Here is a 27,182-nt window from a genome sequence, read left to right on the forward strand (position 1 = left end):
ATCAACCACATTGGAAGAAATTAGAAAGCTGAAGCCCATTGATTATTTCAAATGACAAGTTTTTCTATTAAGAGGAAGTATTTACAGGAAATAATATTTCTAAACTCCACATGAAAACAAAAATTGAGAGTTAAATTTTCTATGGCTGTTATAATTTGGCAATATCAGCAGAACAGACAAGGACTGATAAGGGAAAGGAAGCAATATACAAGAATGCCAACAGGAAAGAAAATCATTAGGTTAAAAAAATTAATCTTAAAATACAGTGCAAATAGCCTGTAAAGGACATTGACCAGAGGAAAGACAAATTTACTGGATATTTTGTGAGCCAGAATCCTTGGCTGAAGACCAAATTTGGAGGCCAACATGAAGGAGAATAACTAACTAAGACAAGAGTAACTGGCAAGAAGCTATAAAAAAAACCAGGACACTAGGAACTAAATAAGAAATGAAGAGAATGGCAGGGGTATACACCCTTGGTTTTACAATGATAATGAGGATTTTCAACTTATTTTTCCTGAATGGCATCAATTAACACAGGGTAGGCACTAAAATGCAAGTAAAGTTAAATAAGCTCCCAAAAATATATAACTTAACGTAGATTAATGGGAAAAAATATGCCTTTATAATAGAACAACAAAACTTAGCCAGATGTTTCTTTTTATCAAGAGAAACAATAAGATTTTGTTAAAATCACTCTCTGAAAATTATTGGACGAAACATCTCACAAACATCATTGCATCATTTATTACAACCCTTGCAAAACTACTGCAATCCTTAGAATGATCTCATTCTTTAACTGCAGTCAATAAAATCAATTTTGTATGTACTATGAACTTAAAAATTTGTTGAGAAATAGAGAATGAAAATTATACTTAGCTCTTTCCACATCAATTCAAAAAATACAATAAACCATTTTTTGGCAACAACCTCTCAGATTTTATCTAGAAATTCAATGCCAACTGTTATCCCTCCAAAACCAAGTCATGTGAAATAGTTTTAAAAATAAAAAATTTGTGCACCTTAGGTAAACTATGGATAATATTGAGATTAAGTCTGCAAGGACCCAATTGATCCGATGTAACTCAATTATCATGGGTAATAAAGCCTATTTTTAATGGATAATGGCGTGACATACACAAAAAATACTTTTGATAACATTTCCTACTACTTATGATTGTTTTCAAAAATGCCAAATGTTTTAAGTATATCTCAAAAAATCCCTCAAATTTTTCTTTTAAATATTTTATTGATATACCAAGCCTTCATTTTCAACATGCTTAAGTTTTGGAGTAATTATTTCTGATTAAAGGAAATATTTTTTGAGTATTGACTTGCATCTTAACATTTGCTCTGAGGTGGCCTAACATCACCAATGTGCAAAAAGAGAACATGATGGGGAAGGTCTAGTCCTCAAAACACTACTTCTGATAATTACAAAAAACCTTAATGAGCTTATGGTATGTTATTAGAGGTGTGCATTCTTTGGAATGACTACAAGTGCAACATTTATTCGTGCTGTCAAAAATGATGAGTTTTCTGATGGAAACTTACAAAGTAGGTCTGTTTCTTTTTTAATATTTTCTTTCATATTACTTACAATTTTATAGATATAGACACCATTACAAATGGTAGCTAATGCCATTTGTCTTTTTATTAAGAAATTAAAATCAAGGAGTCAATAAAAAAGAGAAAAAAATATTTGTCAAGCAAAGATGTCTTAAGGTGAACAGCTATGAGTTCAAATTTATTAGTTTATAAATTTTACCTTTTCAAGATATAAGACCATGTCAGAAAGAAATTGAAAAATTATGCAGGCTCATAAAATAAGAGGGGTCCTTGGGTTAAGAGGTCAGCAATGTATATAGCAGCCAAGATGATAACTGATATACCTTTTATTCAGCAGTGACAGGAATATTACAGTGTTTTATAGGCTTGTGAAGCTTCGAGATTAGATTTGAAGCTCCAAAGGTTGATTTGTTGAATCCGAATTTGACCACATCCATTAGCATAGGGTACATTACCAATGCCAGGTGTACCTACAAATGACTATACAAGTATTAAATACTAAATATCTATGTAGTAAGGGTGTATTCAAGGATGAATTGCTGATGTTTGATTACCACCTTCAAGAAGAAAATCAGTAAATGAGAAGCCTGATAAATTTTCTCTTAAGTCTATCAGAATAAGGAAAATTCAATACACCCAGTGTGAAGAAAAAGCAGAAAAGAATAGTATGATTTTAGACCAGCGATGCCAACAGTGGTTCTCATATTCAATATAAGACAGCTGCACGAATATCACTAAAACTTGGGATAAGATATAATTTGGCCCTGAAGGACATCAAGAAGGTAGTGAGGGTACAGACAAGATACGGGTGGCAACGCAGAGCATAGAACTCATGAAACAAGCAATAAAATGAGTGAAGAAGATGTACAAAGGGAGTGTCAAATGGGTGAAAACAGGAGAAGAGAAAACAGACTGGTTCAAACAAAAAAAAATGCTATTAATGACATGGACAAGAGGACACTACTACCTGTTTATTATAGCCACGGATCAGCTAATAATAAAAGTGGAAAAAAGAAATGGAGAAGAAAATATGAAAATAAATATGAAAATTCCTGCAGATGATCGGTTAAATTGGGAAAGTAATGGAAAAGCCCAAAGTGCAGTTGGACAAATGGGAAGAAGCAGTAGAAATGTATAAGATTACATTTATTGCCAAGAAGATTGAAAGTGTGATCACAATAATAATGAAAGAGGGACTTAAACTTGGAAAAATGGGGGAAACTGTAAGTATGTACCTAGGAAGTGTCGCCATGGAAAGCAGAATGATAAGCGAATAAGAGTGAAATGAAAAAAATAAAATGAACAGAAGGTATAAATGACCACCTAAAATTCCTCATCCTGCTCCCCTCTGCACAGTGCCAAAGTAGGTCGCTTGGCAATGAGTCAAAAACAAAAACTGAAAATGTTTATTTTTTTCCTTTAAGCAAACAGAATTACCTAAAAGTTACAGTATGATAAAGAATGAGTTTGCTTAATCATTTGAATTTATTAAAGAAAAATTCAAACATGGATAATGTACTATAGGCATTTCGTTATTGATTGAACAATTATAAATCACATTAAAAGCATTAATACTGTTTCATATCCAATTGTATTGAAAACATGTTTTCATAAATAATATCATGCATGATAACGAGGTTACATTGCGTCATTTTGGGGCTTGCAGATACACACAAAATTTTCAACTGTTCATAAAATGTGCAAAAATTGCTTATTCAATTAACACAATTTTGGATAAATATCAATTGGTATATGAAGTTAGAAAAAAATTCAAGAGTGCACCGCCAGATTGTTTGTTTAACTAACATAATATGGCAAAATTAACCCAGAGTTATACTCATAAACTAGTATTTATAACAAATGTAGAGCCAAAGAGAAACTGTATCCCTTGAAATTTGATACCATTGACCATGAATTCCAAGATTATCACAACAGAGATCTGGATTCAATTATCTTACACACATTTGGATGGTAAAGCATTGAATACTTAATGATGCAATGTTTTCTATTACTTAATTCTTTATTAATGATAATAAGTGACCACAGAGTATAAATGTTAATCTTATTTTAATCAGTTGCTCTTATAGCATGACAATGTTGAGTAAATAATGCATCTTTGATTTAGCTTATAATCTATCAGCTGTCTATAATCAGGTATAAGTTATAAGTTATCATCTGCTTAAGTATTAAAACTTCAATATAGTTCAGGAGCATTGAACATTGAGTTAGCATGCATATAAAATTGATTTTCCAAAATTCCAAATATAAAAGACTGCCACAAAATGACATAATGTTATAACTAACTGATTTTCTCTATCTTTCTGGTATAAACATTACTTACGGGCTATGCTTTACAAATTATCTTTTCCATAATATTAAGAATGGACTCAGATCCACCATGAAAGAAACAATGATGTGAATCAAATTTCAACCCAAAATAATGTTTAATTACATACCCAAGCAGATGATTGCGTATTGCATCTTCTTTAGTACACATTTCCACAGATAACACATATTGTTTTCTGAAGCCCATACACATTCAAGCTTAAAGACTTCTACCTTCTGGACCAAATCTCTACACACCCTAATACTGAAATTCATAATACAATTTATTATGACGCTACTTATTCAAATATACAATAAAGAGCAATGAATGAATGGGTATTCTTTACAGAATCTATTTCAAGTTATTGACACTGTCATCAGAGCAGCATATTGTGCATTTAATGCATGGATGCCCCTTGTCATCAAATGCAAAAAACACCAGAGAAAATAAGTGTATTAAGGAAAACATGCATGCGCATAAAGCTGTGATATTCCAATCTGAAGGTATGTAACACTATAGAGTAACTTGAGTGCCTTCATTAGACTTAATGGATCTCAAGTCCACATTAATTGATACCATTCTAAAGAAATGCAAAACTGCAAACTTACCAAACACATTTCTGTGGCAATCTCCGACAAAAGGAATAATTGTGACAGTATGCATGTAAAATTTGCACACTATCATAATACCATTTAAATATATTCAAGTGCAAACTATTATACATCTGCATTTTGCAAAAAGACATTCTCTCATTATGCAAAATTCATTCATTTTGCAAAAATACATTCTCTCATCTCTCATAGAGCCAAAAAAATGAAATAAGTGCCATAAGCATAAATCTCTAATTATAAGTGGAGTGAAATATTAAACTAACTGAAGAACATGCACATTGAGCCCACACAACATATGGAAAATAATGCTAAAACTAGGTACATGTGGCTGTACTTGACAAAATTTTATGAAAATATTCAAAATTATAATTCATGGGTGTTGAGCAGATGCCTGCATTACCGAGAAATATCACAAAACAGCTTCACTTACTGCTGATAAAGTGTTAACTATTATGGGTACCAAAAGAAAAGACAACCTGCTGATCACCCATACATGATTTATTTTCTGTGATTTACCCGTGGAATCGGTGATGAGTTCATGGTGCCCTGATGACAAGTTCCCCCTCCCACATGCCTGTGGAATCCCTCCATGTGGGGGTGAGAGGGAACACGAGGGGGGAAGGAGAGGGATGAGGAGAGGCGGGAATGGGCCGGCCCCATGCCATCGTCCTGGCAGGCGATTGCCCCATTTACGCGCATCTTGTCTCCACGACCCACGCCACGGCATGGAAAAGGTTGCTGGAGGCGTCCGTACGAGACCAGTCCTTCCTCTTGTGCACCACGATTGCTCACCTAAGGCATGCAGTGGTCCACAAGGTGGAAATCAAATGACAGAGAACGCATGGGCACATGCATACATGGTTGCTGTGATAAAAATACTCCAAAATGAAAACAATAATAAGACATTATGCAGAATAATACCCCCAAATTATCATGATGAGACTCAAATGAAAGAAAAACTCATATTAAGATCAGATATCACTCACCTAAATTTTAATTATTTCATTTCTTGCATTCAATGTAGGAGACTTTTGATGTTTTAGTATGGCTAACTCATAAATTAATAGTATTCTTGAAATATGTTAAAAGTGGAAAAATATCTGATGTCAAGGAATCTATAAATTCAATTCCTAAGTTTTTGTCCATTCTAAGGCTTTAAAATATTGCCTGCAAGCCATTTATCACATCAATTCTCCTCATTGAATAACAACAAAAACCTAACTTCCCATGCATTCATTGAATTCAGGGAGAATAGCTGCTGCTCTCTGAAAAAAGTTCTTACAGCTAACATATTGTGTTAATTAGCTTTGATTGCATTGACTTACTTCAAAAGAGCGACGGAACTTTAGAAAATAACAGGTAAAATATTTTTATAACAAATTTTAAGATTAAGAACACCCTCTGTAAGTAAGTATACACCCTCTGGAGCAACCATGTTACATATTCATATGCTCTCTTCTCCATCATAACCCTCCACCAATTGAGCATTAACATGCCAACAAAATATTTAAAAAAACAAGCTAATGGCTTTTCCTAAGTGCTAGTCTAATATTTTGCAGCTATTGATCACAAAGTTAGAATACAAATCATTAGAGTAGCTCGATCTAGAGAATTATTCAGATTTACATTCTTGCCAAACACTGCTCATGGAATTCAAAATAATATTCCCGCATACATCACCACATAGCAATAAAGTGCAAATTGATGTGCAGCCTCAAATGTGTTGCTGTTTTTCATACTACCTTAAGATTGTGTGTGGAACAATATGCCTATTCTGTGCCTTCATGCCAGATAAAATATTTCCAATGATTACTCACTCTTGCTGCAAACATATTCATATCCAAAATACACTTCAAGAATCAATAACTACTGAGACTACCATTAGCAAGCAAATACCAAAACAATTCCAATTCTATCAAGGGACATTTTACATGCAGCTTGAATGAATACAAGGGAACTGAGGTGAAAATACATAAATTTGGGTCTATTATCTTACGTGGCTTACGGTCACTAACGTGAAACTGTCTATATATGATGCATTAAAAAAAAGTAAGTTTCTTGTGAAAAAAGATAAGCAGTTTCAATGCTGGACACATGAACCACCATAAAACTTACAAGTTTTGTATGCGTTTAGAAAGAGACAAATCACCATTATAAAACTCAATTAAATTATACATACACGTAGCTTGATAAAATAGTGGTTGGCCTCTCATTTCTGAGAATCCCATTCCAGACCTTTTTCTGAATTTTCCTAACAAACATGTTATTATTTTTCTAATTTTTCTCTAGTGCGTGTGAAAACTAATGAGATATTGTTTGCATGGATCATTCCTCATTTCTACTAGCACCATTGGTATCACCAAAATCAATCTTGCTATATAGCTTCAGTTTGTGCCAGAGATTGCATGCATGATAGCCAATGGCAGTCATGAACTGATTTAAAAACAAAGAAAAAATCATTCTCATCAAAGAATTTTCGATTCTCATTTTATATTCCTAATTAGATTCTAAAATTCCCTTTTAAAAAAGTAAATTGGCACCTTTTCCATTTCTTCTCAAATATTTAAACTTAATATATTATCATCCTGACATTTTACTGAATGCTTTATTTTTCCCAACCAACTGGCCACTCTGGGTACAGTAGAACAAATTTTCAACACTTAAAAGTATGAACTCTCATTACTCATTTCCAATAAAAATAATAAATGAGGTTTTGGAAAGTGCTTCCTTCAGGGACCGAAATGCACCATTTGCTTTACATATGCCCTTGAATTGGATGAACAGGTGTCCTCATCAGGCTGAGATAAAAGCAACCACATACTCAGGATGAAAAGGAAATAATATACAATGTAAACAACAATACTGAAAACCTTTGGGTTACCACTTTTCGTGGTATATTTCTCCCTGGTCTTCTACTCCTGAAAATCATGCATACAGGTATATGGCTTGGAGCCCAAAGATAAGAGACTGCAGCCTTTCTCAACTTTACCTTGAACTCTTAAGCATTTAAATCCCACACTATACAATATACTTTTGTGACAAAAAAGTGAAAAGGTATCTGTAGATTTTAAACTTAAATCAAGTTTTGTCACCAAATGTCCCAAGATGAAGATTAGGTTTTTACTGAATAGTTGTAACAGACAGTGTTCCTTTCCGAAATGTAAAGAAGAAAATTAAATTAACCAACTTTCTGGGCGAAATTGCTTTGTATTTTGAATAACAGATAAATACCATTAAGGCTTTACTATCCAAATATGAAAATCTAGGTATTTTTTTAGATGATGATTTATTTTATGCCTGGATATTTCCAAGTTCAATTTTTAGGGTTCCTTGAATTTGGAAATAACAAGGTTTTGAAAAAGAAGGAAATCATCTTGAGAAGACTAAGATACATGTAGGTCTTCATTGACTTGGATAGAATTACTCTTGAAATATTAAATTATGATAGAGAATGACTTATTCTACATAAAAAAGCCTAAACACACAAGATTTGCTCATGCCTGGCTCGATTCATTAATTTCCACATGCAACAATTTTTTATGCAAGCAAACTATTCATTTTGCAGGTCGATACTAAGCCATACTTCCTGTCTTTTTCGAAACTACCTGAAACAAGTATAGCCTATTCTATGGTCCTAGGTGGTCAAATAATACCCATATTAATATAAAAGCAACAACAATTCAGGATTAAATAAAGGATGTAAATACATATGTTCTTAATAAGTGATTCCAATGACTTGTGAGGAATATCTTATTAGCATTTTGCAAAGTGCAAATACCTTCGGAGAGAGATTGCTTTCTTTCCAACTAATACAATGTGATTGCACTAATTATATTAATATACACTAGAAAAAACATACCAACAAGATTATAAGTTTAATTTCTGACAGTAAAATGCTCAGCATAAAAAAATATCACTTTACAATGGGATGATAAACCAAATGATTTTATGGGTGAAATTCAATGAGAATTCAGCAAATGCAGGAAGTCTCATATTATAAAGCAATGAAAAAATTGATATAATGAAATATAAAACAACCAGGGTACAGACTAACGAAAGTGATTTAGTCTAACCACAATCAATATACAAGTATCTTTATTTTTTCAAGTTGATATTTCATAAATGTAGCAATGTTTATGGTGGTGAAGAAATGTTCATAAAAGACAGACGTGAATGCTACCAATTTATTTGATTATTCTAAATAATCATTAAGTTTCATGGGGTCTTGAAATTCACATATGAAATCTAACCTTGAGTAGATGCACAAAAAATGACAATGGAAGCATTAGGAAAGTTGGAGAATAGACTAATTGGAGGTATAGCCAGGAGAAAAATAACAGGGAAGGTGCATACTTCAAATTTAAAGATAATAAAACTCAAAAGTTCAAACTCATCAATGATTATCAATTTTGGGCCTCAGGCTAGAGTGTTTAGTCCAAAAAGGCCATAATTGCCTTGAACTTAACTTACGAAGATGATAACAGATATTGAACTGTAAATCTAAGGACTACTGGACACTCAAAATAGCCATATTGGAGCTCTTGGCAGATAGTACTACCTTGATCAAAAAGTTCCCGGAATAACCACCGTGTGGCGCTCCCATCGTTCCGATTTGAGTTCTGTTTTTTTTGTTAAATTGGTACATCTGTTGTTGATATTCCCTTTAAATCTTAGTGTCATAACTTGACATTTGCAAAAGTTACGTAGCCAAGAGTACATCTATCTCTGTGTGTGTTGGCGATTTTTTACAATTGCAGAAATGGATTTAAATTTGCAACAACGAACTTGTATTAAATTTTGCGTAAAAAACGGATTTAGTGGCGCACGGACGTTGGAAATGTTGGAAAAGTGTTTCGGCAACGATTCTCGAAAAAAAACGGTCGTTTACCAGGGGCACGAGCGGTTCAGAAGTGGTCGTGAGTCAATCGAAGATGATGAACGCAGTGGCAGACCATCGACATCGAAAGTCGGTGAAAAAATTGATAAAGTAAAAGAAATGTTGGTCAATAACCGCAAATTAACCATCAGAGAAATAGCGGAGGACTTGAACATTGCCTATGGATCCGCCCAAGACATTGTGGTTAATGATTTGGGTTTCCGTCGTGTAGCAGCAAAGTTGGTGCCAAAAGACCTCAATTTCATGCAAAAAAGAGACCGTGTTGACGTCGCAAAAGACATGATTTGCGAGGCTGAATCCGATCCCACATTCATCAAAAGGATCATTACTGGAGACGAGACGTGGGTTTATGAGTACGACACGCAATCCAGACTTCAGGCAAGTGAATGGCGTTCACCAAATGAACCGAGACCAAAAAAACCACGTCGTTTTCAGTCAAAAAAGAAGGCAATGCTGACGGTTTTCATGGATTACAACGGTGTAGTGCATCATGAATTTTTGCCAGAAGGCCAGACAGTAAACAAAGAGTATTATTTGGGCGTTATGAGACGTTTGCGTGAAGCAATTCGCCGAAAGAGACCAGAAATGTGGGCAGAAAACTCGTGGATTTTGCACCAATGATAACGCACCGTCGCACAGTGCTATCATTATTCGTAATTTTTTGACGAAAAATGCAACAAATACCATCCAACAGCCACCGAATTCACCTGATTTGGCTCCCTGTGACTTCTTTCTGTTCAATCGAGTTAAAAAACCATTACGGGGAACGCGTTTTAGCAGCCGAGAGGAAGTAATGGAAAAATCGCAGGAAGCACTGATGGACATACCGAAAACCGAATATAAAAAATGTTTCGAGGATTGGATCAAGCGCTGGCATAAGTGTATTGCAGTCGATGGGGATTACTTTGAAGGGGACAATATAGATTTAGATGAATAAACTTGTATTTTTAATTTTCTGAATAAATTCCGGAAAATTTTTGATCAAGGTAGTATGCTGCCTACTTACACCTCGGTCAGCTCAGTAAGGGCGTGAACTCATTACTGAAGACATTACAGGATCAATGAGATAAGCACAGAATGTTAATCATTACAAAACAAGAGTAATGACTATCTCCAGAGCTGTCAAGCAAGCTAATAAGCAAGAAATTTAAACAAACACTATGCAGGTTGGCAACAATACTGATGGACATTTAATATATTTTGCATCATTTTAAAATGAAAATTGATACAGGAATATAGCATAAAAAAGAGGCCGAATAGAAATTTTCACAGAAAGGCTGCACTTGATGCAAGTAGTCTTTGGTAGCTATAATGAAGATTCAACAAGACTTCATGGCACTATTGCTCAAAAACTTGTTTTGTACCAGATTATAAATTGAATGATTTTGATGCAACAATTTCAGAGTGTAAAAATCATTCGCCTTGACTGGGATTCGAACCCAGATCCCTCAATATCCGGTCGAGTGCTTTAACCACTTAAGCTACCGAGGCGTCTCTTAAACTCTGAAATTTTGGGGCTTTTAAAGGAACAAGATGTTGTGACGAAATACCGTACATACAATGTCACAGGCGTTCATAGTTGTGCGCGAGGCGCCACAGTCCACGAGGTTAAAGCCAACTTTAAACACTTATGGTGTTTTCACTTTGACAAATTCCAAAGAAACTGCGGGAGATGCCGCAACAGTAACTTTTAACGGAGTCATCTGCTAATGTGCATTTCAATGCAACAATTTCAGAGTGTAAAAATCATTCGCCTTGACTGGGATTCGAACCCAGATCCCTCAATATCCGGTCAAGTGCTTTAGCCACTTAAGCTACCGAGGCGTCCTCTTAAACTCTGAAATTTTGGGGCTTTTAAAGGAACAAGATGTTGTGACGAAATACCGTACATACAATGTCACAGGCATTCGTAGTCGTGCGCGAGGCGCCACACTCCACGAGGTTAAAGCCAACTTTAAACACTTATGGTGTTTAAAGTTGGTTATGGTGTTCCTTTAAAAGCCCCAAAATTTCAGAGTTTAAGAGGACGCCTCGGTAGCTTAAGTGGCTAAAGCACTTGACCGGATATTGAGGGATCTGGGTTCGAATCCCAGTCAAAGCGAATGATTTTTACACTCTGAAATTGTTGCATTGAAATGCACATTAGCGGATGACTCCGTTAAAAGTTACTGTTGCGGCATCTCCCGCAGTTTCTTTGGAATTTGAATGATTTTGAGTTATATTTCTGGAAAAGGATGGAAAAACTAATTGGCTAGCAAGAGAGAATGATGAATATTGTGTCAGAGAGGGCGGAGAAAAGAGGAAGTGGCTGAGAAAGTCCAAATACAGAAGTGGTTGTCAGAAATGTAAAATTAGCAATATGTCGCAAACTATTAGAAAAAAGAGAATGTTACATAATCAGGGTGACAAAAGAAAAGGCAGAGTGCCAAAGTATTTTCAATGAATGCTATTTATTTTGGAAATGCACTTCAAAATTTTGATTTCAAAGTTCAACAAATAGGCACTCCTACGTATTTATGCTATTCTAAACACCCATGTGCATATATTGGTTACATACTAGCCAGGATACAAGGCAATCCCCGGTATTTTCAGTTCGATTTTTAGTGGCAAGGGCTAAAATATAGGAAGTTAATTTATGCGGTGTAAAAAGCAATAAATAAACCTGTCAAGAATTATTTAAAATTCCATGGCTTTTAGAGGTTATATACCAATACTCTTCAAGTGTGCTCCACCTTTTAGAAAATTGGCATGAAATTACATGCTTAGTTCCTATATCATGCTGATGCTTCTGATGAAAATACAGAAACCCTGTGGACATCTTTACAATGGATGCAATAGGAATAAAATTTATACATTATGAGGAAAAAAACTATAATACAAGTATATGAAAGAGATAAACCAAAGGCAGATTTGCTGAGATCGGAAAATTGGAATACATGACATGTATCACTCCCTTTGAAGAATAACAGAATGAAAGAACTTTGATGAGTAAAAAATGCAGAATTGCTCGATTTTTGAAAGCTCTCATGATGAGGGAATACATGAAATATTTTTGGGAAGTGAGGCTCTCCATATGCTAGCCGTTAATCCTCTGGAATACTAATCAAGGGAATTATTGAAGCCTTTGAAACTTGGAGCTAGAAGTTATGGATGCTGGAGATAAAATGGATAACTTAAGCCATTTTTGGGAGCTTGTACAGGAGAGTTGAAGAGGATCATATCACATGAAGCACAGACTAAAAATGAACCAGATAGATTTGGGTCACCTAAAGACAAAATTGAGTAAATTCCATGGCAAGGTACTAACAGGTATGCTGAGAGAAAGCTATGCATTACAGGGCTACAAGACAGGTATTATCAGGGTATGAGAAAGCATTGAATACTACATTTGGAATTCAATTGAATTAGCAGTGGAGAGAAGAGAATGGAGAGCTGTAATTAACCAATCTTCAAATTGAAAGACAGATAAATGTAATAAATCTATTTTTACTAAATCACATGATTTTTTCACATTCCAAAGTGAATGTAATGGCCACGAACTGTTTTTTTAATTATTATATAAACGTCTGTAAAAATACATTTGTGCCACTAACGTAAATATTTTTTATGGACAACTACAACATTTCATGGAATTAGTATTCACCAGAACATTCCGTCATAGTTCCCAGTTATTTCAGATATGAGTGGTTTTTAATATTTTCTAAATGCACTAATAACAAACTATCACACAACAAAGATACTTCACAATACACAGAGATTCAACTTTATCATTGAATCCTATTACAAATAAGAATTTTAAAATAAGTTTTTCCCTGGTGTTTCATTTCTCCCAGATTTATAGCAACTCTACTTTAGTAACGACAAAATTTTTCAGCAAAAGTTGCATCAGTTCTTAATATTATAAATGAATTGAGAATGAAAATCTCACTTAAGCATAGTTTTTTTCCAAAATAGTACCAGAAAAGACTTGAAGAGGTGACACAAATGTTGTAATTACTATTCACAATAACCTTATTTATTGAAATCAAAACAAAATTCATGGCCCAGGTAAAATTTGTACGAGACTCTTGGGTTTGCTGGTGATTACTTCACCACAAAGCAAACTTCACTGGTGAACTTAATCTTCAAATCTTCCGCACATTGTAAAAACCCTTAAAACTAAGTGCAACTCCTTAACCACTTCCAACAGTGAAAATTGTGGTTCAAATGCACAATTAGTACACATTGTCTGCTCAGCAATGATATCATAATCGATGCAGTCACCGCTTTACAGTCACCAAAATGCAATGCAGTCCAATAACTTTTATTGGAGACATATCATCATTAACTTTTCAATGAAAAATGTCATTCCTATGTTACAATCCTAAGAAGTTCATTAGCACTCCTTGTGGAAATTTTCCTACAGTAAATAGGCACAGAAACATTTATGGTATATTGAGTTATTACCTTAAAATATCTTCAGTTGCACTAGAGTGTCAACTTGATGAAATGGATAAGAGACAAAATTCTGGACATTTCACAGCAACAAAGACCTCCTCACAGGGAATGCTGCCTCTTCATTCCTGATCAAAATTTATTCCATGAAGCCACTACATGGGAAATGTTGAAACGGCTATTAGTTAAAATTGTGAAAATACTAGAGAATTCATCATCTGACTAGGTCTCAAGAATAAACACACAATAAAGGAAATTAAATCCTGTTCCGCAAATATTGCCACAGTCCCCCTCACTTTCTAGTACCGTTTTAAGTTTACACAATTAAAATATTTAGTAAGAGTACAACATTTCAACATTCTAACACCAAGCTGACATTGTGAAGACTGTTTAAAAATATTTATGAGATATTTATGATTTCAATGTAACTGCCTGGAAGAAAAGCCTTTCAACATTACCTGCTTTAACTGTATACTGACATCTACATGCATTACTGTACATACCAATAAAAATATCGCATAGCAAAGGTACATACATATTTTTATCAGCTAATTTTTCGTTTTTTTTAGAAATAACATTAATGATTTTCAAAATATGAAAAACACTGGTCATATTATTACTTCCACATTTTATTATAGAAAGATTTACTTCACATGGGGTAAACTTTCAATTATAAAAACTTATATGGGGAAAGGAAATTACAGATAATGTACCTGCTCTAAATATATGGTGCACATGTTAATATGACATTCACAATATACATCTCATCCTTGGGAAGTATGATCTAATGGTGACAAAAATGGAATGTGAGCAAGGCTTAAGTGTTCTGTCAGAACAAGAGTAATGTTAAATCTTAGTCTACTAACAAAATATTATGTAGGTGTTAGTCTAGTGAGAAATTTTAACATGTGGACTTTGCGAATGGTGAAAACAGGATTTTGTTGTGCTTCCTGTAATGGCAGAGGAGATAAATAGTACCAGAGAAGTAATAGATGTTTGTAAACTAAGGGCTTTCAAAGCAAATAATGTCCTAGTTGAGAAAGAAATAAATCAATGATTCCAAATAACAATTGGTTATTCAGCACTTTAAAATAAGAACCTGCTTCATTAATTCCATAATTTAAGATAATTTTACCGCCAAAGCTTTGTGCTAACGCACAGCATTTTCATTTCGAATGTGAAAATATTTCAATGCAAACCTTTTAGTGGTGCATGGGCATCAACCTCTTTCTTACCATTCCATTGAATAGGTATTACTTTTATTAAAATAATGAATTATTTCAGTGGTATTACATGCAATTAAGCCTCAACTTGGTAGAAAATTCAACTTACTTTATTTTATGTTAAAGGTATGAACGCCTACCATTTTGAGGTGAGTTTGGGACCATCTACATACTAATTTCTTCTCTTTGAATAAAATTTTACTATGTTAATATTCTACACATGCTCATTTTGCTTTTATTTTTACATTTATTTCTTATAAATTGAAGATAATTATTCTTCGTTGCTGAAATTGATCCATGATCATACAAATTTAAAATTGCAAAAATCGTTGCTGAAATTGATCCATGATCATACGAATTTAAAATTGCAAAAATCATAAAAACATAAAATGAAAATTATAAAATAAAATTTCAAACAATAAACACAGAAAATAACTTATTCGTCAATATATGGTTACAAATTTCACTTCTTAACTTTGATGGGTCACTTTGATATTGAGAAAACCCATGCTAACGCCAGGCAACTGTTTTACTGGTTTGACATGTCAGGAGGCATAGAGAAGTTTATTAAGAAATGCTAAATCTGCAATATTCACACAACACAAACCAATTAATCTAAAGCAACCTTTAGTGCCTCATGAAATCCTACAGCACCCATTAGAAAAAAGGACATGTGAAATTCTTGAGTTTGCGAGGCAAACACCCCTATTTCTGGTTGATTTTTATCTTAAGTAGAAAGAATTGAGAACTTCAACAAATAAAACTTATTAAGCTGTGATAAACTCTTTACAAAACATCTTCGTGACTCATGGGCTACCAAGGGGCCTAATGCTCATATTACATCACTTTTAACATGGAAATGTAAAAAATAATTTAAAAAAACAAAAGATATGTGTATGAACTAATAGCTAACACTACTACCATTAGTGTGATGATCTAGCACAAAAATGTGTTCATATCAGTGAGCAGATATCGATAAAGAGTCCTAAGGCTGATGTTGAGTTCAGGGACTTACTTTGCAATTATAAAAGCACTCCTGCAAAAGGGCTAGATGGCTCCCCCGCTGAAATTCTATCTAGACACCAATTATGAACAAAACTACGACTGTCAAATGAGGTCTCATTTCTCAAAGTACCTGAAGGTCTCCACACAGCATTACGTTCTAAACAGGGCAAAATGAGATATGTCTATCACAGAACTGCAAATAATAATGTAATTGGTAATAAGGAAGGGGAGCAAATAATGGCCAACACAACCAGCAATGAAATTTGTGAAATGAAGAAAAGCATCGTTGCCTCAGGTCATAAATTGCAAAACATTCCCGAAAATAGAAGAACATTCAACTTCCAGCAGAACAAATTTGGCAGAAGGGTCAACAATTGCACTGCCTAGATGAACCATTCTACACAATGGAGTTGTGGCACTAGCACACATAATGGAGAGACCTCTGTTGCTGATCAATGACAAACAGGAATCAACAATCACGACAGAGTTACCAAAAGGAGTGGTAGGAATGTCAAAGCTACCCATTGAATGGCCACCTTCAACTATCAGGGAGAGGTTTTGCATGGAATCTTGGGTTGGCATACCTTACAAGTATAAGTCAGGTCCTGGGTGGCAATTGGTAATAATGGATGTTGAGAGTTAACCATATTATAATTTGTTAAAAACACACTGTAAAAGATTTTGACAGATATATGAACATTGTTGGATATCAGGAATCTTATGACTTTAAATTAAATACATATATAAGATACAAATACATCAGTAAAATATTTTAAATCTGTATATTATTTATTTGTTATATGTACTTTCCAAGGACCAGCAAATGGAGTATATTTTTTACTACCTGTTTACTAATTTAAGAATATAGTTAATTCCATTATTTTTATTTCCACGCAAATATTGAAGAGGCATACATTGAATCAAACCTAAACTTGAATTAAACTTAAAAACGACACATAAGTGATGATAAAAGAGATAGATACTGCTTTGACATCTACCAATTGCTAATGCTATGGTAAAATTAGATCTCTGGTTTTAAACCAGACAGTGTCAATGGTTTCCTTTACCAACAAACCATTTAAATATGATTGGCTGTTTAAAAGAGACTATTTCAATCCCTTATTATTTAACGACCCAATGGCAGATTTTGCACATCAACACAAGAAAATGGGATTTCCTGTTCCACTGTAGGAAGTGAAATTTTACCACAACGTTAACATAACTTTCATGGTCAGAACACAAATTTTCTCTCATGAATTCCTTTGATAAAATTAGAATATCCTATGCCTGGCAGTGAAAATTACATAAAATGTATACAATCGATTCACAGGAAATAAATGGAAAAATAAATACAAATTAATGAGAGAAAAATAAAATACTTATTGAAACAAGTAAAAAATATCATATGGCCGTTTGAACTCCGGTACAATGAGTAGATATTTATGATAATAACAATGGGCTACCAGAACAATTGACTAACAACATCATATACTAAGTTATGAATTCAGTTTGGTGTACTTGCAAATGAATTAAATTAACTCATCAGAAATGTGGCTTATTCAGCCAGATGGCAAAACAGTGGTATGTTTTACATCGTGAAATTTACCATTATAGCTGCATTAAAACATACACCAGTAAGTAGTAAGTAGTGGTCCACTGTAAGATAGGCAAGGTGAAATAATTATAAATAAGTTCCAAACTCTAGCATTGCTTGTATATATCCTAAGGAGAAAAACACCTGAGGAAGTGTCACACCTGCACTTTGTAAGCAATCATGAGTCCTACAATAAATTACCATGACATAGACACTAGGTATTTGGATCAAATATGACACAGATATAGCGATGTCAACACCATTTAATATTTCAAAGAAACTACGGCAGATGCCGCAACAGTAACTTTTAACGGAGTCATCCGCTAATGTGCATTTTTATGCAACAATTTCAGAGCGTAAAAATCATTCGCCTTGACTGGGACTCGAACCCAGATCCCTCAATATCCGGTCGAGTGCTTTAGCCACTTAAGCTACCGAGGCGCCTCGGTAGCTTAAGTGGCTAAAGCACTCGACCGGATATTGAGGGATCTGGGTTCGAGTCCCAGTCAAGGCGAATGATTTTTACGCTCTGAAATTGTTGCATACCATTTAATATGATATCCATTTGGTCTCACATAGTTGTATTACATGTATAATGACATCACTATGTTGTTCATTTCATAATGTCCTAAAACCCATTTAGCAGTGGCCATTTTGTTCACGGTTCATTGCTAGTGTCAACTCGAAATTGAAATGCAAAAATTTGTTATCTCCTAATTTCAAAATCTTTCTAAATTATTATAGCCACTTGGGTGCCCTAACTAGTAAACCTATATCATCTCAGCATCTCACATGAAGAATATTTCCCACCTCAAATACAAATAAGGTTAACAAACCGATTTAACTAAAAGAAAATCAAGGATGACAGGAAATCATTTGGCAAATTTCAGATTCCCCAACAGTGAAAACTTATGGAATGTTAAATTCTAAAAACTTTTTACTCTTTCAACAAATGAAACGTTCTAAATGAATTAGTCACAAATGACAAATTCCATAGTTGAGTGATGAATGGAATAGTGGTGAAATAGGATATTGAAAATCTCATTTCTTTCACATAAGTCTTCAAAATATTAAAATTTCATCAGACTTGATCTTTCTCAGAAAGACCGCCATCTTAACTTTCAACATTACAAAATTTTTAACACTGACATTGACAATGGGAACCAATGTTTAAAAATTTCCATTGAGGTCTCACAAAAATCAATATTGCAACATTATTTAAGTTACCGATGACAATTGTATAGAGATTTCTATCAAGGATTGTTTCACACATTGGAGTGATGATTGCCGAGTTTTCCATTACCTGACTCTCCCATGAGCAAGATTCAAAATGAGAAATCACCCTCAAGATTGCACCATTTCAACAGTGGACAGTTTTCACTGAATATTTTTGCTTTCATTGCCTGAAGCTGTCATTAGCTCAATTCACAACGGAAGAAGATTATGCTCCCAACCTTTCTTTCATAAATTATTTGAGAAATCAGCCTTAATGCCTAACCTTGGAGATCATTACTTCTCAACCAGGATGAAATGAGGGTGGACAATTTTTTTACCAGCAGGAGTAATTGGAGTTTGAGTATTAAAGCTTTCATTTTATTGAGAAACTTAATGACAGGTGAACAAAAGCATACTATTTTGCAAGCAGTCATAACAAAATGTGAGCAATAATTTAAAGGTTGAAGCTCACTTTTTAGGAATATTTCAGATAAAAGTGTTAGTACTTTGGTCTTTTTAACCCCATTTCTTATTTCACATTTATAGCTGCCTCAAATAGTAAAATACTAGAATTCTAACAGAAAGTTGAATAAATATTGTAAACACACAAGCCCTTGTATAGAGTTTCACAAAAATTCAATCTTGGCTTTGGATTGTCACCTTTTAAACATCAGTTCTAGTTAAATTACCGAAGTTGAGCAATGCTGGGCTGAGACAAGAGGTTGAATCGGTGACAGGGTTACATTGAACAGGGTTATACATGTCCATATTGTTTTTAAATCATTATTACTAAGAAATGATAAGATATTTGGATAAAATTTATTCTGCATAATACTAGATCATTATGTACATAATTCTGTAAATTATAGCATTTAATGTTGATTTACTTTGTTTCAGCAAGCTGAAGATTGAAGGAACTCGCAGCATGGAGAAGATAGAGACTCACTGTTTGATTAAGTTCCTTCATTTGAAGGGATACAGAGTCCAGCAAAACCATGATGAACTGATAGCAGTTTATGGTAATGATAGCTTGTTCTATGACACAATTGTGAGTTGGAAAAAGAATTTTCAAACTAACCACATATCCCTGACAAAAATCCAAGAAGTGCAAGACCATCACTCACACACGATGTTGCTGCCACAGTGAAGAAAGTGGAGGGCTTTATCCCATTAGATTAAGAGCAACCATCCAAATGTTCATGAATGAGACTAATCTTAGCTATGGTAGTGTGTATAAAATTATTCACAAAGAACTTCACATGACAAAGGTGTCATCACTCTGGATTCCACAACCACTAACTGCTTTTCAGAAGCAAACACAGTGTAATCTGCAATCGTGACCATGGCACAATGACAGAAATCAAAGCAATGTGGTTTTGAAATTTTACCATGTCCACCCTATTCTCCTGATCTCGCCCCAAATGACTTTTTCTAATTCCCAGAACTCAAAAACCCATTGTGGGGTCAGAGATTTGACAAAAAAAGACTTAATTCAAGAAATAGGAACAATGATTTTCAACATAATCAGAGGAGTTCTACAATGCTAGCCTTTGAAAGGTCAAGAAATGATAAAAGAAATGTATTTCTCAGGATGATGACTATGTAGACAATTCTTAAGAATTACAAATAAAAATTAAGTTTCTATCCCAATTATTTTTGGTAATAATTAAACGTTTACAATACTCCCTTGAAAATTGGTCTATGAGCTTCAGGAAAGCTGAAATTGAATTACAATGTTCCACTTCGTCAGCATCTGTACATTTTAACTGATGCTGCTAGTGTTGGAGTGCATTGAATTAAATAAATCCAGGATTCGTAAACAGCAATATTTTATTATCATCTTAATTGGCCATTCGACCCTAAGATTGGTTGACTTCAGCCCTCCATCCTACCCTATCTGATGCTAATTGACTTATTTCCAGTTATTTTATGCAATGTACTTTCTTCTTTATATGTCTCATGTATTTATCTCTTGGTCTTCTTCTTCGGACTTAAGCTATCCGACCTGCGTTCATATCTTCACATTGGTGCTAATCTCATGATTCAGGCCATGACATCCTTTGAAGTAGTCCCCATTTGATTGAACCACACGCTCCCAGCGGTGCTTCCACATCTTAAAGCAGTCCTCCTTGAATGCAGATTTTGGAATGGCCTTCAGCTCGCATGTTGCATTGCTCTATGTCGTCAAACCGCTTTCCTTTGAGTGCCATTTTCAATTTTGGGAACATCCAAAAGTTGCAGGGAGCAATGTCAGGCCTGTACGGTGGCTGGCAAAGCTGTACAATCTTGTGTATTGCCAAAAATTGCGGCACAAGGTTTGATGAATGTGCTATCGCGTTAGTATGGTGAAGAAGCCAGTAACTGCCTGACCAGAGACACGGTCGTTTTTTTCTCATGGCATCATGCAATCTTTTCAGAATTTCAAATTAATATTCTTTGTTGATCGTCTGACCTCTTGGGGCAAATTTGTAGAGCTCAACACCCTCACCATAAAAAAAGTAATTTAAAAAAAAATGCAGGTCGGATACTTTCCGGACACACCTCGTTTTCTTCACGAGTCCATTGTGCCTCCGGATGTGGCCAATCCATCTGGTTCTTCTTTTCTTTATGGTCTTCCATAAGGTCCGTTCTTCATTTATTCTTCTGTATACTTCTTCATTTCTTATTTTATCCATCAATTTGATAGTATCAGTATTCTCCTTCAGCACCAGGTTTCTAAGGCTTCTAGTCTTTTCTGGTCTACTTTTTTGATGGTCCATGCTTCTCATCCATAGAATGCCACACTCCATACGAATGTTTTCACATATTGCTTCCTCGTCCGTAGTTCTATCTTATGAGAACACAGCGGTTGTCTTTTCACTGTGAATACTTTCTTAGCTTGAGCTATTCTTCGCTTGATGTCTGTAGTACTTCTTCCATCCCATGCAAAGGCACTTCCAAGATAGATGAAGGAATACACTTGCTCTAATTTTGTCTTTCCAGGGTGACTACTGTATTCAGCTTCTCTTTTCCACATACTAGGACTTTAGTCTTCATCTTGTTTATCTTCATCTTGTTTATCTTCATGCTTTATCTTTGTAGAACTTGATCCAAAAGTAGTGACCTTTGAAGATTATCTTGGTTTTCTGCTATCATTACAATATCGTCGGCAAAGCGTAACATGTTTATCTCTTCTCCACTAATCCTAATTCCATTTAATCCCATGCCTTGCGCTTCTCTTATTGCCTCCTCCAGATACATGTTGAACAACACAGGTGAGAGGTTGCACCCTTGTATAACTCCTTTGTGCATTTTAGCCTCAATAAAACTTTCATCTCTCACTCGCAAAGTGGCTACTTGCTTCTTGCACAGCTGATAGATTATTCTTGTCGTTGTTATCTATTAGAGTTTCTCCAGCAGTCCAAACACCTTGTTCCATTTCACATTGTCGAAGGCTTTCTCCAAGTCCACAAATCCCACATACAGTTGCTTGTTCACATGTATCATTTTCTCTATCATGATTCTCAGACAGAGTTTGACTTCCCTGGTTTCTCTGTTCTTCATAGAGCCAAATTGGTTTTCAGGTAGGCTATCTTCAATTTTCTTCTCCATCCTTCTACTTATTATTTGTGTAAGTATTTCGGATGTATGTGATACAAGACTCAAGTTTCGGTGTTCCTCACATTCCTCAGTCCTTGTCTTCTTTGGTATCACAATCATCACACTCCTTTGAAAGTCTTCAGGAGGATTACTGTCATTGTAACTATTTTTGAGTATTCCATACAGATTGTACTTGGCTTTGTTTCCAAGTGTCTTGAAGATGATGATGATGTTTCTTCAACACTTTGCTGTATCAGTATTCCCCTTCTTCATATTTCCGTTGATATTCATTTTATATCTATTACTTCATATTCTTGCTGAAGAAAAGATTCCTATGACTATGGATGGAAGTTGATTTCTTTTACATCACACAAGACTCATTTCCTTTTTTATACATACTGATTCATCCTCAAAATGACTACACAACCTTGACAATTAAAAAAAGATGCATTGGTAGTATCCTAATGGTAAGGAGTTCATTTGGTAATTGATTCTGGACTGAAGTCACGGTTAAGACTAATTCAAAACCGATTAAGTTCCAAAAAGGAGCAACACAAAGTTCTCAAAATAATTAGGAAAAACATGAAAGAATAAAGTTCCCATGAGCTAATAACATTCTGTCAGGGATAGGAGTGTCACAACTAACAATTATTAGAATCTATTTATTCCACAGCTCATAACTATGGCAGACTTAATCACTAATTTCCCTCTCCAATAAAAAGAATTAGGATGAAATGGATGGAATTTCCTACAAATGGACACTGTAAAAACTCTATGTTAAAGCAAGAAGCTGGCTAGGAGATTGAGTAATTACAGTGTATTTTATTCTTTCTCTGTTGAGGTTACAAGACCCCTTACTGATGTCTAAGAGAGGGGCATGAAACGTGGTGGACTTAAGTAGGCTGCTTTGGAGAAAGCAGATATGTGAAAGTGCATTTAGTGGAGGGGAGTTGTCCATGGAGACCCCACCACTATTTCAGTTGGCAGGATGGGTATTTAAGCCATCTCAAGATTAACTACACTGAGGGCCTTAGACTTGCAAGGGTTGGCTAACTAAGAGAGTAAGCATGGTGGTGTCTTCTGCAGCTCTGAATGAATGAAGTGACCTTTTCATTGCAATCAATCTGAACTAAGACATGAGACATAGGGTAGTTGTGAAGGATGAGAAGAATGGGAAGAAGGAATGCAAATAGTGAAACAAGTGGATGATTTTGTATAAGCTGACAAATTGCTTGTAAATACAGGCCTGTATAACTGCCTGTATAACAGTACAAACCAAGAGAGTAAAAGGTTTTGCCACTCCAGCTGAATAGTATGTGATAGTATGGGGAATACAGTGGAACCTCATGTAATGAGTACCTCGCACAGTGAGTAATTTGCATAACGAGCAACACTACTTTGACCATAAATGACTCACTTGATGAGTGAATTTTCACATAATGAGTAACAAGGAGGGGGGAATTTCCAGAATATTTGTGTGCTTGCTACTTCAGATGGTGTTTAGCACTCATCCTGCTAGCATCTTTGGGTTGCTAGTAATTACACATTTTCCAAACTTAAGTTCAGACATTATTGCGATTTTTTTGTTAGAAGTTTAATAATATAATGTAAATACGTTTTCAAAATGTCCCTGAATAAAAATATGCAAGAAGACAGCCATGAGGAAATAAAAATAACTGTAGAAATTAAAAATAAAATCATTGAAGAGTGAGACCAAAGTGTGAGCATGGCTGATCTAGCGTGGACATCAAATATTGGTCGAAATCAAAGACTTGCATTTCCTTCAAGAACAAGGGCAAAATGAAGGAGATAGATGCTTCAAAGAGAGTGACAAGAATATCTATACAACGGGTACATATTCTAAATGATGCTGAAAGGTTGCTTCTCATGTGAATAAATGAAAAGCAATTGCAAAGTGATGCTATTAATGAGAATTTAATATTTTAATAGATGAAAGTGACTTTTAAAAGGATGCCAGGATCATCAACGGCCTAAGTATTTAAGGGGAGCTATGCGAGGATCAAGAAGTTTCAGAGACGAACCGGCATCCAGAGCATTGTGAGGCATGGTGAAGCAGCAAGCTCCGACTCTAAGGCAGCACAGAACTTCATTGATGATTTCAAGAAGCACATTGATCCTGGGGGTTACCTACTGCAACAGGTTTTTCTTTGTGACGAGATGGGTCTCTTCTGGAAGAAGATACCCAAGCAAACTTATATTTGTACAGGTTACAGCAGACGAAAATGCATTGCCCGGCCACAAGACAGTGAAAGGCCATCTCATGTTGCTATTTTTTGTCCCTGCTAGTGATAATTTCAAAATTAAACCCCTGCTTGTTTACCATCCAAAAGTTCCAAGAGCCTTCAAGTGTAAAGTTCCAAACTCATATTTTTCCAAAATTTTGAAGCATCAGCAAAAACAAATGTCTCTATACGGCTAAATAAAAATAATTCAAACATTTTTTTATTTTTACAAATCGAGTTTGCATTCCTGGTTACTTCATTCCACCATAGAAGAAAAGATGAAAAATGAACCAAGATGCTAAAAAATTTATGCATAATTTTCTTTGAATAAACCTTGTATATAATTTATTTTCCTTGGAATTTGATGCATTATCATACTTGACATTAATTTATATGCATAAATTTTTTCACCAAATGATTGCTTTGCTTTTTGAGAAAGATCATAGGACGAATAATGCTCATTGTACAAGGTTCCACTGTGTATCAAAAAGTGATGTTTGTCTCAAAAAGGGTTATTTTTGAGCTTGGCTGAGTGAGTCCTGCAAGAATAAAGATTTTATGTACTGGTAACTGACGAAGAAAGAAGACAGATGCAAACTGTGAATGGTGTAAAAGGAAGATGAAAGTCAGGTGAATTCAGCCAAAGAAAATCAATAACAAATATTAGAAATCCCAGGAAAATAAGACCATATGTAAAATAATTGAATGGGACAAGAGGCAAAAGACGCATGCATGATAAGTCAGCATGGAAGAACAAAGCAAACAGGAGTTATACCTCAGAAATTGCTTAAATTAAGGGGGTGCAAAGCTTCATCATTATGGATTCTGAAACAAACCTTTTGACACTCACAAGGTTCAAATCACAAGGAAAATGATTGGTTAACTGAAATTAGAATTACACGCATGCAAACTCTCTTGCAGGCCAAATTTCTATGAAAAAAATTAGTAATTGTGTTTGCATATATCAAGCATCATGGAATGTGTGATATGTAATTACCAATTTTTCTAGGAAGATTAGCGATTAAAAATATCTAAAAGGCATTGGTTTAAAAGATTGCACCTCCAGTTATCATATCAACTCTGTCCGTGATGACATAATGCATTCACTGTAGAGGTTCTTCAAAGCACACATATCGTAAAAATGGTTAGCAGATTCAAGTCACAGCAGAGTCACTGAATTATAATTTAAGATTAATTATAAGCTTCTATTATAAGTCGCTACCAATTGAAACAACTGATGAAGCAAGGATGATTCTGTATAATTTTACATTATATAGGAGGCATGAATTTCAATATAAAGATGGGTACACCTCACAGCAAATGATAAGCCTCACTTGCCACCTCTTACCTTTCTTGAAAGTATGATAATTTTCAGAATAAGTTGATTGCAGCAAAAGGAGTATCAGAGCTCCCCTTTCCATGAGGTAGAGGGATCACTTTTATTTGTGAATTAATAAAACATAAGAAGCTCATCTAAAACTGGATAGTAACCTAAGAAATCAAATTGCAATTCCACAAAAAGTGAAAATTCACCTCCTAAAATAGTTGACAACAGTGATAAATTCAAAACTGAAACCTGCAAAGAGTTATGAATACCAAATAGTAAAAAATTGATGACTTCACCAAAGAAAATTAAGTTCGAACTGGAATGGGAGATGGAATTTGTGCACAGCAAATGAGGGTTTGGAACATTACTTGGGGTAAGAGGTCAGAATAATCAAATTTCTGGTTCTATGTCACTGGCGCAAACTGTCCTTTCAGTTTTAGATGTATGGAATGATTTCCAGTCTAACCCTTGATGGTTGATGTGATTCAATGCAAGGAATTGAATAGTATTGAAAAAATGCCCCTGTTCTTCGTTGAACATATAATTTTGGTTTCAGAAAAAAATAGGGAAAAATGTTTGTCAGTTGTAATATTATGCTATCATATTCATTATTGGCTAGCTGCCTACTCCACCAGTAGCCATTCCTGAATCTCATGTCGCAACAAATGGTTAATTATTAGCTAATTAAGAAGGTACATAGAGAAAAAAATAGGATAATTCAATTTGTTAATCAAGAATCATTTAAGATTAGATTCATGAATTTACTTAAGTGGAAAAAATCCTGCTTCACACACCCCTGCATGCAATCAGACTTTTTTGACTCTGCTCATCTCAGAAGGGAATAATATGTGGGTGTGTATGCATTTTTGAATGCTATCGAAGAAACAATGCTGAATTCACAAATAAAATTTATTGGAGAATCAATATTTCCACCCACTATCATTTAGATCTTTCATCCCAGCCTTTCATTTTCTGTCATTCTTTCTACTCATCTTTCTCCTCCTGAATGATGAATCTCTTGATAGAAGGACCACCTGATTCAAAGAATTACTATGATCTAGTCAATTCCAAATGTAAACATAAATTATTCTCAACGCTCCATTAGGTCAGCATAACTTCATCTTTGCTAACCATAGAAGAACTGAGGTTCTTCATGGCA

The 27,182-nt window shown here is 34.7% G+C and overlaps 1 protein-coding gene across 6 annotated transcripts in view; it reads right to left on the reverse strand.

Annotated features, from left to right (window-relative positions):
• Positions 1-27,182, reverse strand: part of stau (double-stranded RNA-binding protein Staufen) — a 94,594-nt gene that overhangs the window by 28,051 nt on the left and 39,361 nt on the right. For 5 of the 6 annotated variants that reach the window (XM_071584591.1, XM_071584595.1, XM_071584594.1 and 2 more), the window contains exon 8: positions 5,023-5,298. The exons of the other annotated variant lie outside the window; for it this stretch is intronic. In XM_071584591.1, the coding sequence (XP_071440692.1) occupies positions 5,023-5,298 (276 nt within the window). The remainder of the gene's footprint in view (positions 1-5,022; positions 5,299-27,182) is intronic. 6 annotated transcript variants of the gene reach the window in all.

Source organism: Hetaerina americana, unplaced genomic scaffold (genome assembly GCF_022747635.1).
Source record: "Hetaerina americana unplaced genomic scaffold, ioHetAmer1.1.p SCAF_2, whole genome shotgun sequence".
Lineage (NCBI taxonomy): Eukaryota > Metazoa > Arthropoda > Insecta > Odonata > Calopterygidae > Hetaerina > Hetaerina americana.